This window comes from Pseudochaenichthys georgianus, unplaced genomic scaffold (assembly GCF_902827115.2).
Source record: "Pseudochaenichthys georgianus unplaced genomic scaffold, fPseGeo1.2 scaffold_609_arrow_ctg1, whole genome shotgun sequence".
Lineage (NCBI taxonomy): Eukaryota > Metazoa > Chordata > Actinopteri > Perciformes > Channichthyidae > Pseudochaenichthys > Pseudochaenichthys georgianus.
In genome coordinates this window covers 1-27,500 of record NW_027263167.1, presented here as the reverse complement: position 1 = coordinate 27,500, position 27,500 = coordinate 1, and the positions used below count along the sequence as shown (strand labels likewise).

General features: G+C 42.7%; 1 protein-coding gene across 1 annotated transcript in view; it reads left to right on the top strand.

Annotated features, from left to right (window-relative positions):
* Positions 1-27,494, top strand: part of LOC117443425 (cleavage and polyadenylation specificity factor subunit 1-like) — a gene marked incomplete at its 3' end in the record, with an annotated part of 35,051 nt that extends 7,557 nt beyond the window's left edge. Inside the window, exons 7-26 of the mRNA XM_034079410.1 lie at positions 1,277-1,423; positions 1,798-1,937; positions 3,608-3,718; positions 3,996-4,089; positions 4,195-4,282; positions 5,612-5,755; positions 5,927-5,978; positions 7,916-7,989; positions 8,076-8,150; positions 11,963-12,043; positions 13,864-13,962; positions 15,197-15,376; positions 17,178-17,319; positions 20,026-20,204; positions 20,322-20,464; positions 21,116-21,296; positions 25,079-25,285; positions 26,277-26,366; positions 26,446-26,592; positions 27,478-27,494. Of these exons, the coding sequence (XP_033935301.1) occupies positions 1,277-1,423; positions 1,798-1,937; positions 3,608-3,718; positions 3,996-4,089; positions 4,195-4,282; positions 5,612-5,755; positions 5,927-5,978; positions 7,916-7,989; positions 8,076-8,150; positions 11,963-12,043; positions 13,864-13,962; positions 15,197-15,376; positions 17,178-17,319; positions 20,026-20,204; positions 20,322-20,464; positions 21,116-21,296; positions 25,079-25,285; positions 26,277-26,366; positions 26,446-26,592; positions 27,478-27,494 (2,391 nt within the window). The remainder of the gene's footprint in view (positions 1-1,276; positions 1,424-1,797; positions 1,938-3,607; positions 3,719-3,995; positions 4,090-4,194; positions 4,283-5,611; positions 5,756-5,926; positions 5,979-7,915; positions 7,990-8,075; positions 8,151-11,962; positions 12,044-13,863; positions 13,963-15,196; positions 15,377-17,177; positions 17,320-20,025; positions 20,205-20,321; positions 20,465-21,115; positions 21,297-25,078; positions 25,286-26,276; positions 26,367-26,445; positions 26,593-27,477) is intronic.
* Positions 27,495-27,500: the final 6 nt, after the last annotated feature.

Genomic DNA, 27,500 nt, shown 5'->3' with positions numbered 1-27,500 from the left:
GAAAGAAAAGTTACACAGATGCTTAATTTGTGTGATTAGGTGTGATTATTTCTAAATTCAGAAATCTCTCAAGAAAATGTAAATGTGTGTATGTTAAACCGAACCCTAAACTTGGTTTGGTTATCAGAGTCCTGCATCGGGTCGGGTACCCGACGGGTGACCTGCAAAAAAGGTGTTTCGCGGGTGGGTTTTTTTCAAACGCTTTTTTCCGGGTTCGGTTCTGGGTAAAACAAAGATGATGCGGGTCGGGTCGCGGGTGTTGCATAATAAATATATTAAAATAATAATAATTTAGTTTAATGTTTAAATCCTCAGACCTCTCCCCCGCGGGACCGTGCATAATCATAACCTCTGCAGCGCATCAATCTGCTGCTGTGCGCCACATTCGAAATGGCTGAGCTGAAGCTCTCTACGGAGAATACAGCATTTTCAATAACTCTTCCTCAAGAGCGAAATCCAACGTCTGGAGGCTTTTGGTTCCTAGACGAGGAAATAACCAACATCCCACGCTTTTTGAGACAAATATGCAACTGCATGTGTTAATAATTGCACGTTTTCACTGCTCATATATATGCGGGGTCGGGTTGCGGATCTTGTGCCGACGGGTCGGGTTGCGGAACTAATTGGTAATATGTGCGGGGGGCGGGTTCGGTATTGCACGTCGCGGGGCGGGAGCGGGTCTTGAAAATCAGACCCGTGCAGGACTCTGTTGGTTAGACCAAAAGTGGGAATCTTACACTGTTCTCCCCCTGTTAATTGTAAGAATGTGTAGTTTACTTCATTGTATATCAATGGTAAGAATAACAATACAAAAATAATAAGAAACGGCAATTTAATAAAAAAAATCACCTTTATCCTGATGATGTTAGCTTACCTCAGTGTGCGAAAAAGCACACGTCCCACCGTCCGGGACGTGTTGTTTACAATATCGGACAAGTAGATCTTTCAATTGACTTGTCTGGCGGACAAGTGACATTTTTCGCCCGCATTTATTGACAAATTATAGATACATTCAGTTTACAAAAGGCAGAACTCGTTCGCAAATTGTCCGTGTCCGCCATTGTTCCTTTAGAAATGTTTTGGTTCTGCTTGTCGATTCAGGAAATGCATCTCGCCGCTTTCTGTACAGTAGACGGGGGCGGGAAGTGAAGCACAGTGGCAGGGTTCAAACCCGGTTCCCAGTAGGAACAAATAACAATTGTCCGGTACCGGTTGTTTAATGCTTACTGCACACATCTCTGTGATATTGTCTAACTCTTCTGTATCTCACCTGCAGCCCTAAATCCAACTTCCTGCCGAGTTACATCATTGACGTCCGTGAGCTGGACGAGAAGCTGCTGAACATCGTCGACATGAAGTTCCTCCACGGATACTACGAGCCGACGCTGCTCATCCTGTTTGAGCCCAGTCAGACGTGGCCTGGGTCGGTGCTCCACAACATCAGACATAACAAGCCCCGCCTCTTATTAACCAGTAGATATACGTTGTCCTGTAACAACTCTCTTCCCAGTCATCCGATCAACAACCCCCCCCCACCCCACTTTACTCGCACTTTGTTAGGACTACTGTTTTCTTTGTACTGTTTCTGATTTTATGTAAAGCGTCTTTGAGCACCAGGAAAAGCGCTATCAAAATGTATTGTTATTATTATTATAAGTTGACCAAGTCTAAATTAAGGTTATTGCAAGTAATGCCTTTATCTCGCTTAAAATGGCCACCATTTGGTTTTCTTTGTATTTTGTAGAATGCCTCTTTTGATTTAATGTTTGATTTAATGTTTTCTGATCATTGTTCCAGGCGTGTGGCGGTGCGTCAGGACACCTGCAGCATCGTGGCCATCTCCCTCAACATAATGCAGAAAGTGCATCCGGTCATCTGGTCGCTCAGTAATCTGCCGTTTGACTGCACGCAGGTCATGCCTGTTCCCAAGCCAATCGGTGAGCTCAGATCAATCTCCCGTTTACTCCTAGTTTAAAGGTCACCTATCATCCAAAATCCACTTCTTCACGTCTCCTCTACATCAACATGTGTCCCCTCTTCTTCATGTCTCTTCTACATCAATATGTGTCCCCTCTTCTTCATGTCTCTTCTACATCAACATGTGTCCCCTCTTCTTCATGTCTCTTCAACATCAACATGTGTCCCCTCTTCTTCATGTCTCTTCTACATCAACATGTCCCCTCTTCTTCATGTCTCTTCTACATCAATATGTGTCGTCTCTTCTACATCAACATGTCCCCTCTTCTTCATGTCTCTTCTACATCAACATGTGTCCCCTCTTCTTCATGTCTCTTCCACATCAACATGTGTTCCCTCTTCTTCATGTCTCTTCCACATCAACATGTGTCCCCTCTTCTTCATGTCTCTTCTACATCAACATGTGTCCCCTCTTCTCCATGTCTCTTCTACATCAACATGTGTCCCCTCTTCTTCATGTCTCTTCTACATCAACATGTGTCCCCTCTTCTTCACGTCTCTTCTACATCAACATGTGTCCCCTCTTCTTCATGTCTCTTCCACATCAGCATGTGTCCCCTCTTCTCCATGTCTCTTCTACATCAACATGTGTCCCCTCTTCTCCATGTCTCTTCTACATCAACATGTGTCCCCTCTTCTTCATGTCTCTTCTACATCAACATGTGTCCCCTCTTCTTCATGTCTCTTCTACATCAACAGGTGTCCCCTGTTCTTCATGTCTCTTCTACATCAACATGTGTCCCCTCTTCTTCATGTCTCTTCTACATCAACATGTGTCCCCTCTTCTTCATGTCTCTTCTACATCAACATGTGTCCCCTCTTCTTCATGTCTCTTCTACATCAACATGTGTCCCCTCTTCTTCATGTCTCTTCTACATCAACATGTGTCCCCTCTTCTCCATGTCTCTTCTACATCAACATGTGTCCCCTCTTCTTCATGTCTCTTCTACATCAACATGTGTCCCCTCTTCTTCATGTCTCTTCTACATCAACATGTGTCCCCTCTTCTTCATGTCTCTTCTACATCAACATGTGTCCCCTCTTCTCCATGTCTCTTCTACATCAACATGTGTCCCCTCTTCTTCATGTCTCTTCTACATCAACATGTGTCCCCTCTTCTTCATGTCTCTTCTACATCAACATGTGTCCCCTCTGTGGAAAGAGACTCTGAAAGTTTCAGGAACAAAGATTCTCTCTCTTTTTGATCCATTTCTATAAAAAACCTGTCTGAAAATGAGCTGATCAGATTTTGGCCACTTTATGATGTCATAACGATGTGTTGTCTTGTGTAACCATTAGCCAATCAGCAACCAAGGTAACCCCCCCCCCCCTTATCGCCTGAATCTCCTCTAGAGCTCCATTGAGTTCTTTGTAACCAAGTCTCTCAGAGGGGCGTGGGGAGGGGCTCCTTATTTTCATCTGAAGTAAGAGACAGAGAATCAGCACTTTGGAAACAGGGCTGAAACAGAGGGGATTATGGGTAATGCTGCAATGATCTGTTTGGTGTTTCAGCCAATCAGAGACAGGCTCTGGATATATCTGAGACCTGTGATATATTGATGAAGAGTAGGGGACCTTTAAAATAAGACTGTGGCAAACTGCTTTGATAACATTGCATGTCTTTCTGTAGGTGGTGTGGTCGTGTTCGCTGTGAATTCCTTGCTGTATCTGAACCAGAGCGTTCCTCCTTATGGAGTATCTCTCAACTCTCAAACTAATGGAACCACAGCATTTCCTCTGCGTAAGTATTGTCAGCTGAAAAACACACAAACTATGTAAATATATTTAACAAATACACAGCTTTTTACTGTGATATCTTGTTCTAATAGTGACTCATCACTTTATGTTTGCCTGTGTGAATCCTGTTGCTGCTTTTAACGCCTGCATTTCCCCAAGGGGATAAATAAAGTTCCATCTTATCTTAACCATACCTGTATCTCTGATATCTGGCCTCATTGTTAAATATAATTCGACATTCTGCTGTCCTCATCCCTTTGATGTGTGTCTCGTGTCCCCAGGTGTTCAGGAGGAAGTGAAGATCTCACTCGACTGCTCTCAGTCTGACTTTATCGCCTATGACAAGATGGTCATCTCGTTGAAAGGGGGAGAAATGTAAGTCATTGTAATCCCCGACAGAATCTACATAAACACAGATGGCAGTTTAATGATTCTTCACTGACTTGTTGTTGTTGTTGTTGTGTTGTTGTTGTGTTGCAGTTACGTGTTGACTCTTATAACTGACGGCATGAGGAGTGTCCGCGCTTTCCACTTCGACAAAGCTGCTGCCAGCGTCCTGACAACCTGCGTAAGTTCTGGAAGTCTTAAAGGGATACTTGGGTTATTAAACGGTGGGTTATTTTGTATAGTTGGTGTGTAACCTACAGTTCATGGCGGTTCCCAGTTTAGAGAAACAGACACGAGTTATAGCATCGAAGCAAAGCTCTGTGTCGTGGCTTCCTTCCTTGTTTTTCTTTCAAGCCAGGCTTATATAACTTAATAACTTAAAGAGTAATTGTACGGTTAAAAACGGTGCCTCGACGTCGTCTTTCTGCCCATCACTGTCACTTTAGAGAAGGCGCCGTTGGAATTGTTGTCTTTTGTAGTGAACAGACGTCACAATTAGGTGGCCTGTCCGATAGAACAAAAATACTGGCTCTAATGGCGCATTTCCACTGCAGGGCCTCGCTCGGCTTAGTATGGTATAGTTAGGCCTCGGTAGGCCAGGCTCACTTTATGCTGCGTTTCCATTACAGTTTAGGAACTGGGGCAGTAACCATAGTAACGCAGTGTAGGCGGAGCCGTGACGCCATCTTCAATGCGAAACACAGAAAACCAACATCAGCCGCTAGCTGTTAGCACTCAGAGCTCACAGCTCCTCATATCTGATCAGAAACTAGACAGAAGTGAAACAAGTACAAACCACAGACTGCCTGTGTCATGGAGAATACAGTCGCTGCTTTATTTATGTCTGTAGGCCGTTGTTGTGAGTGTGGACGGTCGGAGCATATATAACGTTATTTTTAGCCGATCTCCATTCAGAAAACACGCATTTTAAAAGGTGTTTCTCTGCCGTCTGTCTGCAGACGCAAAGCATTAACTCATGGTTGTTACTAACCGGTATCAGTGTGTTGATACTTCGGCATCATTTTGAAACGTGTATTACAATTAAATCACGGTCACATATGTTCATCTTGTTGTAGTTGTAGCCCCCTTGCCATCGATTCTCTCTCTAGTATAGCATACTCAGCCCGGTTGTTGGCCCGGAAAGAACCTCGATTTTGGAGAGCCAGAAAACTGTGAAAAGGTACCCGTTAGCCGGAACTACCCCTAGTGGAAACGCAACAAAAACCGGTCCAGGTTTGGCACGGCACAATAAAAGCCAACAGTGGAAACTAACACTAGCACTTTAGGATTCAATTCTACAGAAATTAACATTTTAAACCCCCAAATATGTATTGCCTATGAAATGAAACCCTAAAAGCATCATACCTACCTAAACCGATAGCTATTCTTTTATATCTGGCTGATATTTTTTGGGTGTTTATTTGATAATGAATATCTAAAAGTCTGCCAGCAATCAGGGGTTTTCAAATTAAACAAAATGCCTCTCGCACTCATGTCCGTCCTCCTCCAGATGGTGACCATGGAGGCCGGCTACCTTTTCCTGGGTTCCCGCCTCGGAAACTCGCTGCTCTTAAAGTACACCGAAAAACTTCAGGACACGCCCCCTGAGGAGGGCATCGAGGATGAGGACAAAGAGAAGGATAAAGAAAAACCGGTACGTTTGTGAGTGCGTAGAATATGGTTTAAATGCAGCCTTTTGTTGTGAAGCACCTTCGAAGTGCGTATGTTGTTGCAGAATGAGTTAAAAGTATAAGGTGTTTCGTTGCATTTTATTTTACCGGCTTAAACATAGCCTATAAACTATATATTTCTTTTCGAATTCCAGGAAGAACCACCGAACAAAAAGAAGCGAGTAGAATCTTCCGCCAACTGGACAGGTATGTTCAAATCTGATATGTAAACATGATGTTATTACAGAAAAGCAACTAGGTCAAGAATCAGACAAAAGATCTGCACACTGTGTTCGTCAAAGTCAACTTTATTGTCAATCTTTCAGTTTGTGTGTACAGACAGAGAGATCGAAATACCGTTTCCCACAATCCCAAATACAAATATATATATATATATATCGGTGGACTAGTGCGTTGGTGTTCAGATCAGGGGGGCATACCGGTATCACCGAAATACCGAATACTGGTGGCTTTTTTTTTTTTTTTCAATTATTAAAAGTGAGTCCGTGGCCCGTGATGGCGGGTGTTATAAATTAGATTGCATAATAGTTTTTCTTCATATTTTATGTATTTTTCATTGTTTGTTCAATACTAGAAAGGTAAGTCCCACAAATGAACTGTGGGATTTGTTTTCTCTCACCAGTGAAGGCAAATGTTGATTTTAAAGAGAGATTTGTTTGTTTGTGCAATGCCGACATCTCACGACCTTTATTCTATTATGCATTTGTTCTCTAGTCGAATCTCAGGTTTAACATTAATTATAACGGTGCTATAACGGTCTGTTTGCATTGACAAGATGTGCTATTCACGCGGCACACCTGATGTGTTATAAAAGATATTCCATAATCGGGTTTCTTCATATTTTTTATGTATCTTTCATTGTTTGTTCAGCACTGAAAGGTCCAAGAAGTCCCACAATTGAATTTAATATTCATTTGACATGTTAACTATATCGTAAAGCGCTTCATGGGAGTAATTGTGGGATGATACATTTTCAAAGTATCACGATATGTATCGGTTGAGTATCGGTATCGTTCAGTGGTATCGGTATCGTAAAAAAGTCAACGATATGCATCCCTCGGCGCAGGTTCAAACCCCACTGCAGTCAGCATGTCGTTGTGTCCCTGAGACACTTCACCCCAAATTGCTCCTGTGGGGATTGCCCACAGTACTGAGTATGTAAGTCGCTTTGGATAAAAGCGTCTAACTAACGTGTAATATTTACAAATATGTATATACACAATCAACAGACACAAAGAGGTTCAAATAAAAAAAAATCCACACAAATCATAATAGGCGCTTTCACACCAGAGTACTTTTCCCAGCAATAGTTCCGATAGTTCCTGGGATTTTGCTTTCACACCAAAAAGATCTGGAACTAGAACTTTTTTTCGGGAACCTTTTCCCCCCTTTTCAGTCCCCGCTAAGAGGTGGTGCTTTCATGAGGAAAAGGTTCCCATTTCTGATTGGCTGGGCGAATTGCAAACCACGCCCGTAAAACTCCGAGAAGATTTTGTGAAGCCGCCATTTTATTTGCTCGTATTAGCATTATTAGCATTAGCATTAGCCCCACGCACCAACGGAGAGAGACTAACTTATGGCAACACAAAAAAAACATGGGAGCGGTGGAGATGAGGAGGTGTCGGCGTTCTGGCGATTTACTCGGAAGGCTTCAGTAGAAGCTGCTGGGAGTCCCAGCAGCTTCTACTGAAGCCAGTCCCCAACTCCGGGGACTTCCGGCCGGGGACTTCAGGTGGCAGTATACGCCGTGAAGTGGTTTGCGGCCTGCCAGTAAACCCAAAGCAGAAGAAGAAGAAGTGACGTCAGCGGCTTCATTTGCGTAATCCTCCCTCAGGGAACTTATTCCGGTGTGAACGCGATCTACTAGATAGTTCAGGAAATAAAAGTTCCGGGAACTATTCCTGGGAAAAGTACTTGGTGTGAAAGCGCTTATAGTTTTGCAAATTATTTGGCGGCCCACTTGCAATGCCTTCGTGGACCACTAGGGGTCCGCGGCCCACAGGTTGGGAACCGCTGCTCTAGATTAAATGAAAGCGCAACAATTAAGTCAAGAGCTCCCAGCTATTTTAGTCTTGCAACATTTTGATCTAAAAGAGATGTGTGTTTCACTCTTGTGTTGTCAGATGAGGTGGATGAGATAGAAGTGTATGGAAGTGAGGCCCAGTCAGGCACTCAGCTGGCCACCTACTCCTTTGAGGTAAACAAAAACAACCCAAAGTATTGTTTTTGGATGTAAATGTGGTTCTTTTATAAATGTGACTTATTTTCTGTGTGTTCATACAGGTGTGTGACAGCATACTGAACATTGGACCGTGTGTGAACGCCTCCATGGGGGAACCTGCCTTCTTATCTGAAGAGGTACGAGAATCATAATAGGGCTGCATGATATGTTGAAATTTTTAAACGTTTATTTCTTGTTTTGTACAATGCCATGTCTGTCTATGCTGCTGCAGCACAAACATTTCCCAACTTGGGATCAATAAAGTACTTCTTATCTTATATGGAAAAAATAACACATTTCGATACGATTCATGATATCGATGAGAGTAACAAATGCGCCACTTCCGGGCAAAAATAACGGCTCCGCCCACTTTTGGGGGAAAACAACGCTGTCAGTTGAACGGCGGTCAATACAAATTCTGAAGTTTTTGCCAATCCGATCAGAAATGTAAGAAAACCGGAGATTTTTGGATCTTCAAAGAGTCTGATTCCAACGGCCAGACAGGCAAACCACTGCATTAAGCCAGTGGTTCCCAAACTTTTTCAGTCGGGCCCCCCTTGGGTAATTGGAAATATTTTCGGGACCCCCCCAACCCGGTTCCCATCTATATTGGTAGGTTTAATTGTATATTGTTGTAAAAACATTACATTTTCTCTGCTGATAATATTAAGATATAAAGATCCAACTATAATTTTATATTTTATTATGGATTACACATGAACAAAAGTGCTTGTAATAGATACTGTGAATTAATTTGGCCTAATTAAAACTGGATGGCCTTCTTCCCTGAGTAGTAGATTTTTAAATTCAAATTTCTTTAAGGAAAATATATTAATGAACTACTATTTTCTACTGCAGGTTGCAAACGATCACATCACTACCATTCCTATTCCACACTAGCTTATCAATGACTTGTGTGCGCTTGCTTTCCCTCGCAGGTCTTCTCAAAGCGGGGCTGTTGTTTTGAGACCGCCCCTCTCAGTTCATTCTCAATGTTCAGCTTTGATCTGTATTTGGTTTTGATGGCAGCAACAGCAGAACAGCCTCTCACACAAGTAGGATGTTGCAAAAGGCAGCATTATGCCCACAGCTCTCTGACCAATGAGATATTTTCGAGCAGTGTTTGTTTACATTTGAATAATAATAATAATACATTTGATTTATATAGCACACTTTAAAAACAACGTCATCTCTCAAGGTGCTTCACAAAGCTAAAAGGAGAAAATAATCAAATCTTCCCGCGACCCCCCTGCAGTACCTCCGCGACCCACCAGGGGTTGCGCCCCACAGTTTGAAAACCACTGCATTAAGCCATTAGAAATCGACGATCGGGCTCGGTATATGGTTAAATATTAGCAGTAGGCGATCGATGTCCATAGATGAAGTAATATCTACGTGACTTTACGGCCCCGCCCACTTTTGGGGGAAACAACGCTGTCATTTGAACGGCGATCGAGCCTGAAGCCACAGAGCTCCTTTCTTCTTAGAGGAAGTCCAGAAACACTGAACTCTGGATTCTTTTTAATATTTGAGGTGCAATAAACGATTATGTTCCGCCTCGCTCATGAGAGTAACAGCTGGAGAAGTTACAGCCTCGCCTACTGATTTTAATTTAACCATATATCGAGACCGATTGCCGATTTCCAATGATCGGATGTAATTGTTTGCCTGACTGGCCGTCGTGATCGAGCTCTTTGAAGATCCTAAAATCAACGGTTTTCAAAAAAATTCGATCGGATTGGCAAAAACTTCAGAATTTGTATCGACCGCCGTTCAAATGGTTTCCCCCAAAAGTGGGCGGGGCCGTAATTTTTGCCCGGAAGTGACGTAGGTGTTACTCTCAACCTAACCCTCATTATTATTTGTATTAAATAAATATGTCAGATGATCATGGTGTTATTAGTTAAATAGATAAATGTAGGATCTGTACCATGTTTTGTAGTATATCGGGATATCTCTTCAGCTCCACAAAACTTTATTTAAATAATATTTAAACACATATATTTGGCTTTTAAAAATATTGTGCTTTCTGCAATTTACTCATGTACTAGTCAATATTATTATTTAGCAGACTTCAATTGTAATTCTTCTAGTGTCTCTGTAATCGTGTCGGTTCTTAAGAATAGTATTTTTTAGAGTTTTCAACTTGCATCTAAACTCACACACAGTTCACACAACTTTATTTAAGATAATATCCAAACCCATTATTTCTGAAATGTGGTCATGCACTATTCCATATCGTGATTTCTTTTCTTTTTTTTACTTATTTTTTATTTGGACATCATAAGCACAATCATACAGAATTGCAACATTTACATACTTTATGTCTTACAATCTTTCTGCATCGAAAATGAGACGTTACTAGTACACCTAGCGTACACAGACTGGTCGCCGTGCAAAACCAATACAGAGATCATTGACAAGACCAAAACACTAAGTACAGCAGACAAAAAAAACAACAAGAAAACATGCATAGTCATAAATAATAACAATTAAGGGGAGAAAATAATATACAAATTAATCAGGATAACATGGGACTTGACCTTGATCATATTGTATGAAGTGTATACTTAAGCAATAGCTCACGACAGGCCGTGGAATATGGCCATTATATCACAGCTAAGGGGCGTGGTTCGGCTCGACGCGAAGCACAAACCATAGGTGGTTGCTATGCGAACATATTAGACAGAGAGCGTTGATCGATTATTTGGCTATTTATTTACATTAATTTGTTTGTTGCCGTTTATTGTGCAGCCACTGAAAACCTGTCCAGCATCAGTAGCATGGCTTACGAGGTTACTTGTATAGGTTGATGTTGTTCTAGGCTGTTGCTTGGCGTGGCGAGAATATTGCTCCACTTTCTCCGGTCCCCGAGATTGGGCTTCCAGCAGCTCTGGAGAGAGCTTTCGCACCTGTGGCCACTAACGGTCATCATGTCTCTGCTTTGGTTCAAGACCCGCATCAGAAAGCTTTTGAATGGTGGTACTTCTCCAGTTGGTCTACCTGCTCTTCACGTAGCTCTGCATGTCGTCGTTTAGGTGCTTTCTGGAGATAGGCACTCCTCAATCCACTCGTCCATAGTAAGACCTCCCGGAGGTCAAAGTTAACCCTAAATGTTTCCATCTGAGCTTTGTTAGTTAGTTAGTTTCGTAACGGACGTAATGTAACAGCTGTAACGGTTGTAGCTTTTCTCAGACGCGGCGGGATACTGACTTGTGAAAAGTAACTACAATTCTACCCGTGATATACGCTCATTATATCACGGCTAAGAACCAATCAGATTGCTTGATTTGACTTGTCCGTTTTATAATACACACTACGTTATTGTAGTATTCTTTAATATAAATGTTTCTTCTGCGCGTGTCCAAACCAGGCTTGTCTGGATAAGTACATTTTTAAAACATAGTCATTGTCCATGCCGGTTTTAGTTGGATTATTCGTCAGTTGCTCCAATCAGATCGGTGTCCTCCATTTTGATTATTTACGACTTTTGAATCCACATAAACACATCGGCAAAATCCGGCTTACTTTGAGCACGTGTTTTAAACAGTTTAATCCCTTTGTGAATTGTTTCCACTTCCGCCGTCCTTTAGTTTCTTCATACAGCGGGAATCCAAATGAATTAATCCTGAGTCCAATAGCCATCAAAGTCGCTCCAATAGTGCTCCTTGATTAGGCTTTCATCCTCCTTTAACAACACACTTCACATTCATCCAGTTCGTGACGGTAGTTGAGTGTGTGTGGGGGGGGGGGGGTGGCCCTTCCAACAGGAGTCATTTGGGGGGGCTCTTGGGAAAAAAGGTTGGGAACCCCTGCCGTAAGGCATATGTGTTTTTCTCCATTTCGTATAACTCCCAAACCTTCTGGATCCAATCGTTGTACGTTGGAGGTTCAAGTTTTAACCATCTAAAGAATTGTATTTCTGACGTGCATCTAATATCACACACAGTTCCAAAACAATCCCGAGCCTGACCTGGAGGTGGTGGTTTGCTCCGGATACGGAAAGAACGGCGCACTGTCCGTCCTTCAGGTAAATCCTCCCACCTTTGTTGTTTAATTGCATGAGTAACTGATGAGGAATACGCATGATACATGTCACGGCACCGTCCTAAACCCTGTGGTGGTGAGGGCCGTCTGCCTCAGGTCCAGAGAAGGTGCTAAAGTGAAGTCTGGGTCTACCACAGCTGCCTCAGAGATGGAAGGAGTGGCCTGTAAACACCCAGACACAAGCTCACAGTTCTTGTGTTATTTGTAGTGCCAGCATGTCGTGGCACACACTGTAAAGACGTAGAGAGCCGCAGTGACGCGTCCTAAAACCCGGAAGCAAAGTCCTTCCGGTTCCTTCCACCAGTGCAACCTCTCCATAGGGTTTTGGAAAATAGCTGGAACTAAGGTCTGTGGTTGAGACACATTGAAGAGACGGATCACGTTTTGTTCAGCCGGATAATCTCCACATGTCTATCCTACTTTTATCATTTTCGAATCATAAATCTAGTCGCCAGAAGCAAAATGCTAACGTTATGCTATGAACGAGCTACAGCAGGGTCGCGTCTTCAATGTCACGCCGACTTCAGATCCAGATTCAAACTACAGATTCTAGATGGTTCAAGTTGAAGCGTTTGTTTGAACAGTCTGCAGGAGGCAGGGACTTGCTTTCAAGCAGAACAGAAACTAACTCAGAGGAGTGTTTACGTGTTCGGCGTAATGACGTACACCGACCTCCACGACTTCTGTAGTCCTGTTCAGCCGCTTGGTAACAACCATCGTTTCTCAGACACGTCCACTCTTCAGAAATCACCAGCGGGGTCTCTGCTGATGGATTTAATGTCGTAGAACAAAACGTGATCCGTCTCTTCAATGTGTCTCAACCACAGACCTTAGTTCCAGATATCTTCCACAATCCTATGGAGAGATCCCATTGGCTCTGAGACGAGGGAACAGGAAGTGGAGACATGCTAACGTACTTCCGGGTTTTAGGACGCGGCCCTCTATAGTGTTGGACAGTTTCATCCCACAGGCCATACAACTGTTAAACACCTGAACTTCTGAAAGAACATCCATAACATTCATCTGTTTGCAACTCATATATATATATATCAATATTCCAATCACCGTACTTTTCGGACTATGAAGCACACCTGCATATAAGCCGCAGCAGCTAAATTGTCCGTCTGTCTTGCTCTCGTTCTGTCTCTCGGTTCCACTTTGGCGCGCTACCTGTCTCACTCTTTTCCGGCCTCCAGCTTTTCCTGCTGGAGCCCGCCGGTCCTAGAGCCCATAGAGTTAAAGGTGGTTAATTTTACCTGTAAAATCCATAGATTTAGGAGGTTCCCTAGTGGCCGTTAGCTGTACAAAGAAAATGGGGGGAAAAGTCGCGGCTTATAGTCCGAAGAGTACGGTACTTGCACTATTGTATCTGTTTAATTGTGTTGCACTGTTGGAGGAGCCTGTGACCTAAGATTTCTGTTGTACCTATATGTTCACTTCGTTTTATGTTATATGTTATATTGTTGCATCGACTCAGTTGTCTTATCTGTCAGAGAGAAACTATTATTTATTACACCTTTGACCTCCTTGTGTCTATTAACCTGATCAAATGTTATATTTTGCTGCATGTACTTTTTAAAGTTCTTAACAAACAATCTGAGGGGAATTTCTTGTTTGTTTTTAACTTGTGATGTGTCATGTTGTAAAGCACTTGTGTTGTGTTTAGAGTGCTATATAAATAAAGCTTTATTGTTATTATAATATGGTGGCAAATACTGTAAATATATTGTGTTGGAAGCCTGGAAATGTACCCTGTACTGCCTCTGATTTTGAGTTGCTTATACGTTTCCTTTCTGTTCTCAGAGAAGCATCCGACCCCAGGTAGTCACTACGTTCGAGTTGCCAGGATGCCACGACATGTGGACGGTCATCTCCAATGAAGTCAAAGCTGAAGACAAAAAGGTACTTTCTTTTTAAACTTTGTTTATTGGGTTTTTTCAACAGCATACAGTTATTTTATCAGGGCATGTGAATACTGCTTAACACCAGAGGCCTGTACGACGAATCCAGTTCAACCGACCCTGGATATGTCCGAGTGATCTTAACCAAAACAAACGCGCTCTCGCTAAGCGGTTCCTACGACGCTGGTTATCAACTCGGTAACTCAAGCCAGCTTTGCCCTATCTAGTTAGGTGCGCGTTCACATGAAAGGGGCGGGGCTAGCCACATTTGACCAATCACAAACATGGAGAAGCGCACTGACAGCGCAGCGTCATACTTCCTGAATGAAAAGTGAACTTTAATATTAGACAAATATGAAGAAGTTTAAACATTACACTTTAAACATCCATGACTTAAACACTTTATCCAGGATAAAAGCGACAGAGCTGCACCTGCATTACATCGCATTTAGCTGACTTACAATAAGTGCATTCGACCAGGAAGACACAACCTTGAAGAAAACAGAATCATAAAGTACATCAGGTTTCATAGAGCCAAGCATTTCAAGTGCTACTCAACTGGCTTTAGAGGAGCCAGCCCTTTGTTAGTATATAAGTGCTTTGTTAGTAATTCTATCGCTCGAGGTGGAGTCGAAAGAGATGAGTTTTCAGTCCGGAAGGTGTGTAAGCTATCTGCTGTCCTGATGTCAATGGGGAGCTCATTCCACCATCTTGGAGCCAGGATAGCAAACCCACGTGTTTTTGCTGATGGGAACTTGCAAGGTGAATACAGCTGATACAAGAAAAAGGTTTTTGATATCACTGCCCCGTCGAAGACACGAGTGGATCTGACTTTAATTACATTTGACTCGAGTGTTTCGTCAACTTAATGTGTTGCTTAAAAAATAAGCAATACATGTCAGTACGGCAGCACCTCCTCCCCGCGACACCCCGTCCAGTGTCCTCCAAAATGCAAAAGTTGAATCAGGAATGATTGGGGAAAGAAAGGGCCCCATATTTTCTATTCTATTTCACGTGTTTCTGCCTAATAACCTTTAGCTGCTGCCTTCCATCAAATCAAATAACTCTATCTTTAGACTGCCTCTTGTTTATTTTAACGTGTGACTGAAAGGCCCTATTCTGCTTTCCTGTAGTGTGTTAGAAAGGTTTGTGTGCATGTAAATGGTCTGCAGAGGCTAAAATCCAGAGGGAGTTTCTATTCCACACAAGTTAGATGTTTCTCATTCTTTTCACAGGCTGCAAAAAGTGAGGATTCAGAGGACGGTGCGGACACCGGTGAGGACGGAGAAGATGGAGAGAAGGAAGAGAAGGAGAAAGAGAAAGAACAGGAGGAGGAGAAGAAGACTGAGCCTCCTATAGAAGACGATAAGAAGAAACACGGCTTCCTCATTCTGAGCAGAGAGGATTCAACCATGGTACAAACACGTCTTTAGATTTCAACAAATATCCAATCCTCTTTATTTCTATAGCACATATTAAAAACAGAGGGTTTACCAAAGTGCTTCACAGCAAACATAACATCATAATAAAATATAATATTACAATAATAGATAAAAGGCACACATAATAATTAATACAAGGTACACAAAGACTATGGACAGACAATAAAAGCATACAAATCGATAAAACATAACTCAGGCTGACTCGACAGCGAGGGACTTTAGGCGGGACTTAAAAGTTTGGAGGGTGGGCGACAATTTGACACGGGAGGGGGGGGGGCAGGTCGTTCCAGAGCCTGGGGGCTACCGCTGGTTTTAGGGACTACTAGCAGCAGCTGATCAGAGGGGGTTTCAGGGTTCTTCTTACGGTCATTAAAAACCTGGAAAAGTCATGGAAATTCAAAATGCAAATTCCAGGCCCTGGAAAAGTCATGGAAATGTAACTAAAATATAATTTATATTTGATTTATCGCCGAAATAGTAATACTATAATGATAATACATACTGTATCGTAGTAATGAAACGTAAAATGGCATTTAACTGACGAGGTGTTTTGCTGGTGAGAGATTTTAGTGGCTTTAGCGTGTGGAAGCTAGTAAGCCTATTTCATTTGTTAGATCGGCACAACATGTTACAGACCTTATTTTCCGGTTCCATGTTAAAATAAACCATTTCCAGTGGTACCGCTGAGAAAGAGTACCGTACTTTTCGGACTATAAAGCGCACCTGCAGATAAGCCGCAGCAGCTAAATTGTCCGTCTGTCTTGCTCTCGTTCTGTCTCTCGGTTCCACTTTTACTTTGGCGCGCTACCTGTCTCACTCTTTTCCGGCCTCCAGCTTTTCCTGCTGGAGCCCGCCGCTTAAAGGTGGCTGGAGCGGACCGGTCCTAGAGCCCATAGTGTTAAAGGTGGTTAATTTTACCTGTAAAATCCATAGATTTAGGAGGTTCCCTAGTGGCCGTTAGCTGCACAAAAAAAATGGGGGAAAAAGTCGCGGTTTATAGTCCGAAAAGTACGGTAATGTTTTTGGTCATGGAAAATTAGGTGAGAAGTCATTGAAAATCATTGGTGAAAAAGTGTGTGAACCCTGGGGTCGGAGATGAACTGAGGGGCCAGCCCATGAAGCGATTTAAAAACAAACAATAACATCTTAAAATGAACTCTAAAGGCCCTGACACCCCAAGCAGTCACCAGAGGACTAGCCGACGCTGAAGTCGGCTGTTGCCTGGCCGTGTTCTCCTGCGTTTTGGCCATGTGTCGCACGGGAACACACCGCACCGACTTCAGTGCATGAGTGGCAATAACTCTCCTTACCAGCAGGCGGCGGTAGTGTGTATTCGTCATTCAAAAGAGGCAACAACCGGAAGACAGAGAAGAAGAAGAGTATCTTTTCTCCGTAATATCATACAGAGCTGGCCTCTCCTGGATCAAGGTGATGAGCAGGTCTTCGTTTGCATCATTCCAGATCGCCATGATGAAATGAAAATGAATAGCAGTCTGTGTGTGCCTTCTTAAATCGTTTGTTTACGTCCCTCACTTCCGCTTCGCTTCTCATGCACTGATTTGCTAGCTGAACAGCCAATCAGAGTGATTATTTGGTCCGACTGCCAGACTGGTTGGTGTGTCAGGGCCTTTAAATGGACAGGAAGCCAGAATAGGTGTGATGTGGTCATGCTTGCGTGTTCCAAGCAGCCGAGCCACAGCGTTTCATAAATAGAAGATTGATAGAAATACTACACCTATGTTATTTAGTTGTGACGTTAATTGTCTGTGTGCAGATCCTGCAGACGGGGCAGGAGATCATGGAGCTGGACACCAGTGGCTTTGCTACCCAGGGTCCAACTGTGTTTGCTGGAAACATCGGTGACAACAAGTACATCATCCAAGTCTCTCCCATGGGTATTCGACTGCTGGAAGGAGGTACACATAACGTCTATTGATTCTGTTTGAATCCAGTATTTGAGTCCTATAGTCCATATTTTGTATGTAGTAAAATTCTGTTAGTAGATGATGATGCAAACATATCAAATCGACAATATTAAAGTACGTTTATTTATATAGCATTTTTCAACACAAGGCAATTCAACGTGCTTTAGAAAAATGAAAGAGCATAAAACACATTAGAAACATTAAAAAGCAAAGATAATAAAACATGAATAACTCAGGCACATGAATACAAGATGTGAATAGTTCAATTAAAAGCAGCGGCAAAAAGAAAAGTCTTCAGCCTGGATTTAAAAGTAGCGGACCTGCAGGTTTCTGGGAGCTTGTTCCAGATATTTGACGATTCCCCTAACCCAGGGATGTCAAACTCAATTTCATCGCGGGCCACATCAGCATTATGGTTGCACTCAAAGGGCCGGTTGTAACTTTAAGACGATATAAAAATACATATATAAATATATCATATATATAAAATAATGTATTATATTACATCATTGCCTCTGCATTGGATTATCATCGGATAGGGTAATAACTTCATAATTAACTACGTCTGAAAACGTCTTTTCAGTGCGTATGTCCCAAAATGATTTAAAAAGAAAAGCCAAATTCTGGAGAAAAAAGAAATAGAAGTGACATTTTGAAATAAAAATCTAGTTCTGAGAAAAAGGGATTCTATGAAAAAATGCATATTTTGAAGAAAAAAAGGCAAATTCTGAGAAAAAAAGTCAAATTCTGAGAAAAAATCTAATTTGAGATGCATTGTGGGACATGTAGTTTATGGGCAACGTGCTTCTGTAGCATGTAACCGTATAATAAACATATTATATTCTTTGCAAGCTCTTGTGGGGCCACATAAAATGAAGTCGCGGGCCGAATGTGGCCCCCGGGCCTTGAGTTTGACACCCCTGCCCTAACCAAATTCTCACATTCCTCTACCTCTAGTCTTCCCCTGAAGTTATAGTTATTTTGACACCTTTTTATATTCTTTTCAAACTTCCCTTTCATCCATTGCATCCCCAGACAACACATGTTCCTGTTTTACTGTTACCTGAACCCATCTTTGACCTTTAACCCTTATGTTGTGTTCGGGTCTCTCGTGACCCCTTTCAAGTTAAAATGATATAATAACTACGCTCTAGTTTTTAGCATCGGATCCAGGCTGCATGGTATCCTCCACAACAGCTATATAAACACTACAAAACTCATTTTGACCATTGTAGCCAAGTCTGAAGGTCTCTAAAAAAAGTGTATAATTTGGTGTTGGGGTCTGGGGAGACCCGGCAGAATTGTTGTGGGTCACTCGAGGTCAAATTTGGCCCAATCGAGATCCATCTTTGACTTTAGACACCCCTCCCCCACCCCCTTCATACACTGTAACAATAATTGTTCGCAACATGCACCTGGTCTCCCCTCCCTCTGCCCCCCTCCCCCCACGGGAACTCCACCTTTCTCAAAGAATATGTGCACTAATACCGAACCTGAACAATATGTGGTGTAATGTGTTTTGGGGCCATCACATTACATTACAGCTAGGGATGGGTACCGAGCCCCGGTATTAAACGGGCCCCGGCCGGGCTGAATTATTAAAGACCGTGGTACCGTTAAGCTCCGACGTTAGCGGTCTTTTTATCGGTACTGGAGACATGTACAAAATATATATCATATGTATTATTGCTACACAAACATTATATTGCAGTTTTAGTGTCGCCAACTCCGTTTCTAATACGCAGAAAGACCGCAAAATGCGTCCATGATTATTTTTTGTATTTTCGATCTCTCTCCCCCGCCTGCTTGCGAGGGGGCGGGGCAGTTTACACACACGCGGCTGCTACATGCAGCAACACACACACACGGGGGAGATGGCGGAGAGAAGGCGGAGAGAACGCGCTCCGAGGTGGTTAACTTTACCCGTCTCGATGTCGACAATGCTCGTTGCCTAAAGTGCAATAAGAGTTTAGCATGTGAGGGCGGTAACACGAGCAATTTGTCTAAACATTTATCAAAAGCGCTCCACATCCAGACGGAGGAATGCACCGACTGTCTTTCTAGCAGCTCTGTAGCCCCGTCCACGAGTAACGTTTCCACGTCAGGTGTTCTGTACGCTAGCAGCAACACACGGAGTTACTACAGTATACAAGCATGGGTTATGATTAGAGGAAACTGAATTATTTATTTAGTTAAAGTTTCAGCTTTTCTGTTTCCAGTTCTGTCATCACATTATTTAATACGATTTGTTAAAACATTGTTGTTTCTTTTGATGTGAAATATTATGTATTTAATTTAAATAAATGCAATGTTAGTTTTGTTCACAATTTGCTTAGTTAGTTTACTTTTTTTTCTCCAAAAGAACCGATAAGAGTACCGTTAAAAGACCGGACCGATAAGCGGTATCGATAAAAGTAGTAGTACCGTTAAAACCTTAACGATACCCATCCCTAATTACAACAGGATTGTACGGTTATGAATGCATTATAAGTTAGTTCTGATGTAGTTAAAACAATAGTGGATGATAGTAATTTTTTCTTTGTGTTCTGGATAATAATCAAAATCGACCCGCGAACGGCTTTCGAACACAACACGAGGGTTTAAACCACTTTTCAATTCCAGGTTCAGGATATTTAAACTCTGCTTTAAGACATTTTTCCAGTTTCACTGACCTGCTCTCTCTGGATCTTCCCTCAGTGACGCAGCTCCACTTCATCCCCGTGGACTTGGGATCCCCCATAGTGCATTGCTCCGTGGCGGACCCTTACGTCGTCATCATGACCGCAGAGGGAGTCGTCACCATGTTTGCTCTGAAGACCGACTCCTACATGGGGAAAACTCACAGGCTGTCGCTGCAGAAACCACAGATCCCCACCGTGAGTCACCCCTCCCCCAGCAGACCTTTAAATCTGCATTTCATATTCAAAATACACAAAATAATAATACATCTACATTTAACTTTAACATGTTTAAAACCACGTCTAATTGAACAGCAATCCCGCGTGGTCACGCTGTGTGCGTACCGAGACGTCAGTGGCATGTTCACCACGGAAAACAGAGCGAACTCCTCCGTCCAAAAAGAGGACACCGTCACTGGGAATCAGTCCGAGGAAGAGACCGTCATCCATGAGCTCAGGTACGAGCATCTACATCAGCATGTGTCCCCTCTTCTTCATGTCTCTTCTACATCAACATGTGTCCCCTCTTCTTCACGTCTCTTCTACATCAACATGTGTCCCCTCTTCTTCACGTCTCTTCTACATCAACATGTGTCCCCTCTTCTTCATGTCTCTTCTGCATCAACATGTGTCCCCTCTTCTCCATGTCTCTTCTACATCAACATGTGTCCCCTCTTCTTCATGTCTCTTCTACATCAACATGTGTCCCCTCTTCTTCATGTCTCTTCTACATCAACATGTGTCCCCTCTTCTTCATGTCTCTTCTACATCAACATGTGTCCCCTCTTCTCCATGTCTCTTCTACATCAACACGTGTCCCCTCTTCTTCATGTCTCTTCTACATCAACATGTGTCCCCTCTTCTCCATGTCTCTTCTACATCAACACGTGTCCCCTCTTCTCCATGTCTCTTCTACATCAACATGTGTCCCCTCTTCTTCATGTCTCTTCTACATCAACATGTGTCCCCTCTTCTTCATGTCTCTTCTACATCAACATGTGTCCCCTCTTCTTCATGTCTCTTCTACATCAACATGTGTCCCCTCTTCTTCTGTGATATATGGATTAAGAGCAGTATAACAGGGGACCTTTAAACGTGTGTGTGTACAGTAGCAACTTAGTGGACGACGAGGAGGAGATGCTGTACGGAGACTCAAACGCCAGCGCTGCGCATGGAAGAGATGAAATGGGACGCAGCTACGGGATTCACGGGATTTATGGAAGCGACGGGCAAGGGAAAACAGAACCGAGCCACTGGTGCTTCATCTGCAGGGAGAACGGAGTGATGGAGGTACGAGGAATACGATGCGTATTAAGAATATATGTGACGTGCTTTATCAAAATCAAATGAATGCAGAGAGACTTATTTTGAGTTAAATGTGGGTTTATGTTTCGTGGGACTTTGGTTGATTGAACGGGTAAACAAACCTGGGCTTTTTTTTAAATATATGAATCTGTTAACGCCATATTCAGATGTTATTTACAAAAAATGTTTAAGCTTGTAAAGACAGGATGATCCTAATTAGCCGCTCAGCCACCTTTCGGTACGTCTCACTGAAATGATAAATGATAGAAACACGACATGTCGTTTTAATCTGATCACAAATAAAAACAAAGAATATCAAAATAGTATCGCTGAACACAGATAATAAATACAGTGCTGCCAACGCTTGTATGACGACGAGCGGCAGCCTGGAGGTAGAGGCGATACAACGGGTGCTGTGTGTTTGTGTTTTTTGGAAAATACAAAACGAGACTTTTCCTAATCCCAGTGATACACAGATTATCCTTGTCCTCCTTATGCCAGGGGTTCCCAACCTTTCAGCCCGCGACCCTCAAAATAACAGTGCCACCTCTGCCAGATAGTAACCCAACTAACAGTGTTTCCCTTACATCGACATACGAACCCCACAGACCCTCAACTCCGGTGTCTCTCACTCATTAAAGGTGGGGTAGGTAAGTTTGAGAAACCGGCTCGAGATACACTTTTTGTTATATTCCATGGAATGCTCTTAACATCCCGATAGCAATGAATATCTGAAGTGCTTTGACATTAAATACATAATAAATATCATCTGTGGAAGCCGTGGCGCTGTAACAAGCACGACCAATCATCTGCCTCGGCCCGGCTAAAGTAGCTGGATGGCCTACCTGCCTGTCAGCCTTCCATCGGGGCACACACTTATCTCGTGCCCTCATTGGTCATGTGCGCGTTCGTGTGTGTTGGAGGCGGGGCTCTGTGAGGAAGTGGCAGATTTTTTCCGGTTGTGTATTTTCAAATTCTAGCGCACTCGAGCTGGTTTCTCCAAAATTACCTACCCCACCTTTAAGGCGAGACACGGCAGGCAAAAACATCGTTTTTCATGCACTGGTCAATTTTGAGATGTTGTGCTAAGTTCTATAACATGTTTTCTTTCAGGCTTTTGGAAAGAAAACGTACAAAATACACATTTAAGTGTTTATTTTGACTATAGTTTGTCTATTTGCGTCTGTAGATTTCACCAAAAGTTAGCATTCTAACGTAACATAAAGTACCGCGACCGCTGTGTGCACCATGGCAACAGAGGTATCGCTGGAAAGCTCTGTCTCTCCTGCACAATCTCATCGGATCCAAATTTGGTCATTTCCTTTGTATCAGCAACCAATCGTGAAAGCACAAAGGGGTCTTAAACCAAGAAACGAAATCTCATTGGCTGGTGTCAATTTCTGACAACGTGATTCGTTCAGATGCGTCACGTGGTGTGCTAAAACACTTCCTGGTTAGCTTTCCGCTAGAAATTGAAATCTCAAAATGGCAAAAGAACGGCGAAGAAAACGTTCACAGAGAAGACGACAATAAGTGTCACTTGCACGAAGCAAGGTTAGACAAAAAACCAATGACCCCGAACATGAAATACCTTCACGGAGTGCGTCGAGGCGCAAGCTGTCATCCAAAGAACAGGAGGGTTCAGCTAGCGCCTCACTGCAATCTATAAAGGTTTTCTCAAAATGAGTTTTTTCTCCTACTCTGAGTTCGAAATGTCAACTCCAGTAGCACGTAGAGTAGGGATGTGCATCTCCATCACTGAGGCCGATGCGATGCGCATCTCGATACGTTGCCACGATACGATACATTAACGATACATTTGAAACACCAGGCGATGCGATACGATACGATTCACCCCTGTTGCGATACAGTTCGATACGATTTGATTCAACATTGTGCGATTCGGTGCGATACGATGCGATTCAACACGATGCAAAAATAATGATACTTCAATATGGTACGACAGAGGATTTTTGTTTTATTCCTTATATGCAGCAAATCATACATTAACAAAAAAGTGCTTTACATATTTGGTACTGCACATCCCATCATGCCGTTTATTTTTTTACCTTTAAAAGCTCTCCAGAGTACAATGTTATAACACCTCACAGTTAAACAATGTAAGGATGCATTGCTCATGATTAACAATGTGCAAATAACAGCTACCATGGTGCCATGCCCATACAGCTGCTGCCTGATGTGCTGAACACTCATAGGCTGACTCACCAGTGAGCAGGAAGCAGTGGGTTCTATAACAATAAAGAATACAAATAACCTTTCACAAACAGGTATTTCATAACTGCTTACAGTAAGGAAGACATTTAAATTATTATTGGCCTTCACAGGCTGCTGTAAACTAAACACCACTCTCTCTGACAGAACCCCTCACTGAGTGATTTAACTCAGTCTAACTTTCAGGTTTCTCTTTTCAGCCGCAGACCCCATGTCGCCTCTTTATGTGCGTCGCTAAGTTCCTCGTACTACGTGTGTACTTTAAAGCGGCTCGGCATCGTTAACAATTTGCGAGCGATTTTTCAAGTTGACCGTCTGTAGTATATAGTGCCGCGCACATATACCATCAGGACGTTACTGATGGGGTGCGGCTGCGGAGTGATACTGTGTGTATGCAAGCCCGCATCTGGACGGATCTATGTATCATGGCTGTTACCTGTTAAGTAATAAAGATGCCTCATACAAAGGTCTACGGATACCTTATCACTCTCCATGACCTGCGGTCAGCTATATAGCATAAAGGATTATTACACCGTCTTTCTTGAACAATCCGAAGTGTTGCCAAACGTTTGATTTGTAGGTATATTTTGGTGCGCTGTGTTTCTCTTTCTCCTCAACTTCCGTGTGTGTTGATAACTGAGACTCTCGGCCTCCGTAGTGGCGAAGCAAATATCAAAGATCGTCTCTGTTGAGTGTTGACAAGATGAGGGGATTTTATATGAATGAATTGGTTTTTTACCGATGCAAAGATGCTACGCAATCGATGCATCGCGAGTTCAACCCGGTTCAACCCAAACTGTAGCCGATGTGCACTCTTTCAACTGGTGCACTCGCATCTTGAACGTTTATGCCGGTGCACCGATGCGAATCGGTGAATCTTAACATCTCTAACGTAGAGACACCAAACCTTCCAGTTATATTCCTATCAATATTATGAAGGCTTTTACAGAAGGGTTTGTTCATATATCATTCATAGCCTGAATTATACAACATGCTATACCTAAAAACATGGCGAAAATTGATATTTTATGGCTGTTTTTTTTGTATTTTCTGATTTATGGAGTGATAAAAAGAGATATCCAAAATCCCTTCTGTAAAAACGTTAGATTGTAATATGACTACAAAATTAAACAAGAATTTCGAACCTGGCTTTATCCAATGTTCAGATTTGTGTTCCTGAAATGTGTTAAAATATGCGCATATTTAATGAGATGATGGCTCATTTGCATGGGGTGCGGTGCCCCTACAAGTAGAATCAAATTCTGTGGGAAGCACTGGATAATAATAATTGTATTTAACCCCTGATATGCTACTATCTTAACAAATGGGTTAGCCTGATCAATGCGATGGATACCCAAGAATAATAAGCTGCTGATTTGGAGAACATAATACAATAAATATATAATTTGAAAGCCAAGAATCTCCATTTTCACAATGTGACTGATTTTGATAAGCTATGTTTCCATGTGCGCTTGAATAAATAGCATGTTAGTGCCGTTTCTAGCACGTTTTGTATTGATTTCTTTTTGTTACAGATCTACCAGCTCCCAGAGTGGCGGCTGGTGTTCCTGGTGAAGAACTTCCCCGTCGGTCAGAGAGTTTTGGTGGACAGTTCTTCCGGCCAATCAGCAGCGCAGGGGGACGGTAAAAAAGAGGAAGTAACTCGGCAAGGAGACATCCCGCTCGTCAAGGAGGTGTCTTTGGTCTCACTGGGCTACATGTGCAGCAGACCGTATTTACTGGTGAGTGTTGTTTGTGTTTAACTGGATTCAAATTACGGTCCATAAGAAAACGTTTTATTGATCTTGATATCAACGTAGAACCAAATCAAAAAGTCAGGCAGTGGCTCGACTTGGAGGGGTCCCAGTTCACCTCCTGCCCTGCCGTGGTGCCCTTGAGCAAGGCACCGGAATATTCTATTCTATTCTAAAAAGAGTTCTAGATTTCTAAATACACAACACTATAGAGGGCCACAGTGCCGCGTCCTAAAACCCGGAAGTACCTTAGCATGTCTCCACTTCCTGTTCCCTCGTCTCAGAGCCAATGGGATCTCTCCGTAGGATTGTGGAAGATATCTGAACTAAGGTCTGTGGTTGAGACGCGTTGAAGAGACGGATCACGTTTTGTTCTACGACATTAAATCATCAGCACTGACCCCGCTGGTGATTTCTGAAGAGTGGACGTGTCTGAGAAACGATGGTTGTTACCAAGCGGCTGAATAGGACTACAGAAGTCGTGGAGGTCGTTGTACGTCATTACGCCGAACACGTGAACACTCCTCTGAGTTAATTCCTGTTCTGCTTGAAAGCAAGTCCCTGCCTCCTGCAGACTGTTCAGACAAACACTTCAACTTGTTCCATCTAGAATCTGTAGTTTGAATCTGGATCTTAAGTCGGCGTGACGTTGAAGCAGCGACCCTGCTGTAGCTCGTTCATAGCATAACGTTAGCATTTAGCTTCTGGCGACTAGATTTATGATTCGAAAGTGATAAAAGTAGGATAGACATGTGGAGATTATCCGGCTGAACAAAACGTGATCCGTCTCTTCAATGTGTCTCAACCACAGACCTTAGTTCCAGCTATTTTCCAAAGCCCTATGGAGAAATGCACTGGTTTCTGTCGAAGGAACCGGAAGGAGTTTACTTCCTGGTTTTAGGACGTGGCACTCGATGGGTTCTTGTTTTATAGATCAAAGGAGAACATCTGCTTGATTTGTAGTGCTCTTGTTTTCCAGGTCCATGTGGAGCAGGAGCTTCTGATCTACGAGGCGTTCCCGTACGATCAACAGCAGCCACAGAACAACCTGAAAGTGCGCTTCAAAAAAGTAAGATCTTAACACCGATAAAGATGGAGTGACATTTGAACAAAGTGGATGTTAACTGTGCTTCTTTCCTTCTGCGCAGGTTCCCCACAACATCAACTTCAGAGAAAAGAAAACGAAGGTGAAGAAAGACAGGAAGGCGGAGAGTGGAGCCACGGAGGACAGCGTTTCTGTGAAAAGCCGGATCGCCAGATTCAGATACTTTGAGGACATCTCGGGATACTCAGGGGTGAGGACGAAAAGAAGAATAACAGCCCTGTTGTGACAACATTTAAACATAAGGAAATAACGGTACATCTATATTAATAAGCGTAGTAATCAGCAGCGAACCGCTTCGACACGTGTATTTCGGTTTATTCACGGCATTCATTTTGTTATTCTACAGTATTGTTGTTTTATAGTTATTTGTTAATGTAACCCAATTTGCGTTCTTTGAAATTGGAAAAGGATATCGCATCGTGTTTGTTACTTTCGTTGCAGTTGTGTATGTCTTAAGTGTAATTTGGCTTTTTCCTATTTATGGACATGCTTTTATTTTGAAGGAGAGTTAGCGCTGTTGACAGGAAGTTGTTGTTGCTATGGAAACAACGTGACGGAGATTAACGGAAAAAAGTCATATCTACATATAAAGACGGAGAGAGTAAACGATAACGTTTATGTTTAAGTGTTTAAGCGCCCCCCCGAAGAGGCACAAGCTCTTACGTTGATATTGGAGATTTCAATAAATTAAATTTGGGGAAAAAACGGGAAAACAAATATTCGAATAACGGAATTGAAACGCGAATAGTACTCCAACGAACGGATATTCGGATGTCCTAAGACGGGGCGGGGCAGCTGTTAACGACGGTCTGTACAACTTAATGTTCAAAAAGCTCTTTATTTTTACAAGATGGTGGAGCGCTAGCCAATAGAAGCACGAGTGTTACCTAGTGATGTCAGTACGTTCCTTTTCAAGATGTTTTTTTTTAAAGTTGTATTCTAATAAAAAGGCTCCAATTAAAGTTATTACGTACTTCTTTAATGGAAGAATTTCCCAGGGCAGCCCTACTTCATTATTCGCCACCCTTTTATACTAAGTTAGATTTTAGATTTCTAACTCTCCTCGTTGTTTCAGGTGTTTATCTGCGGGCCGTCTCC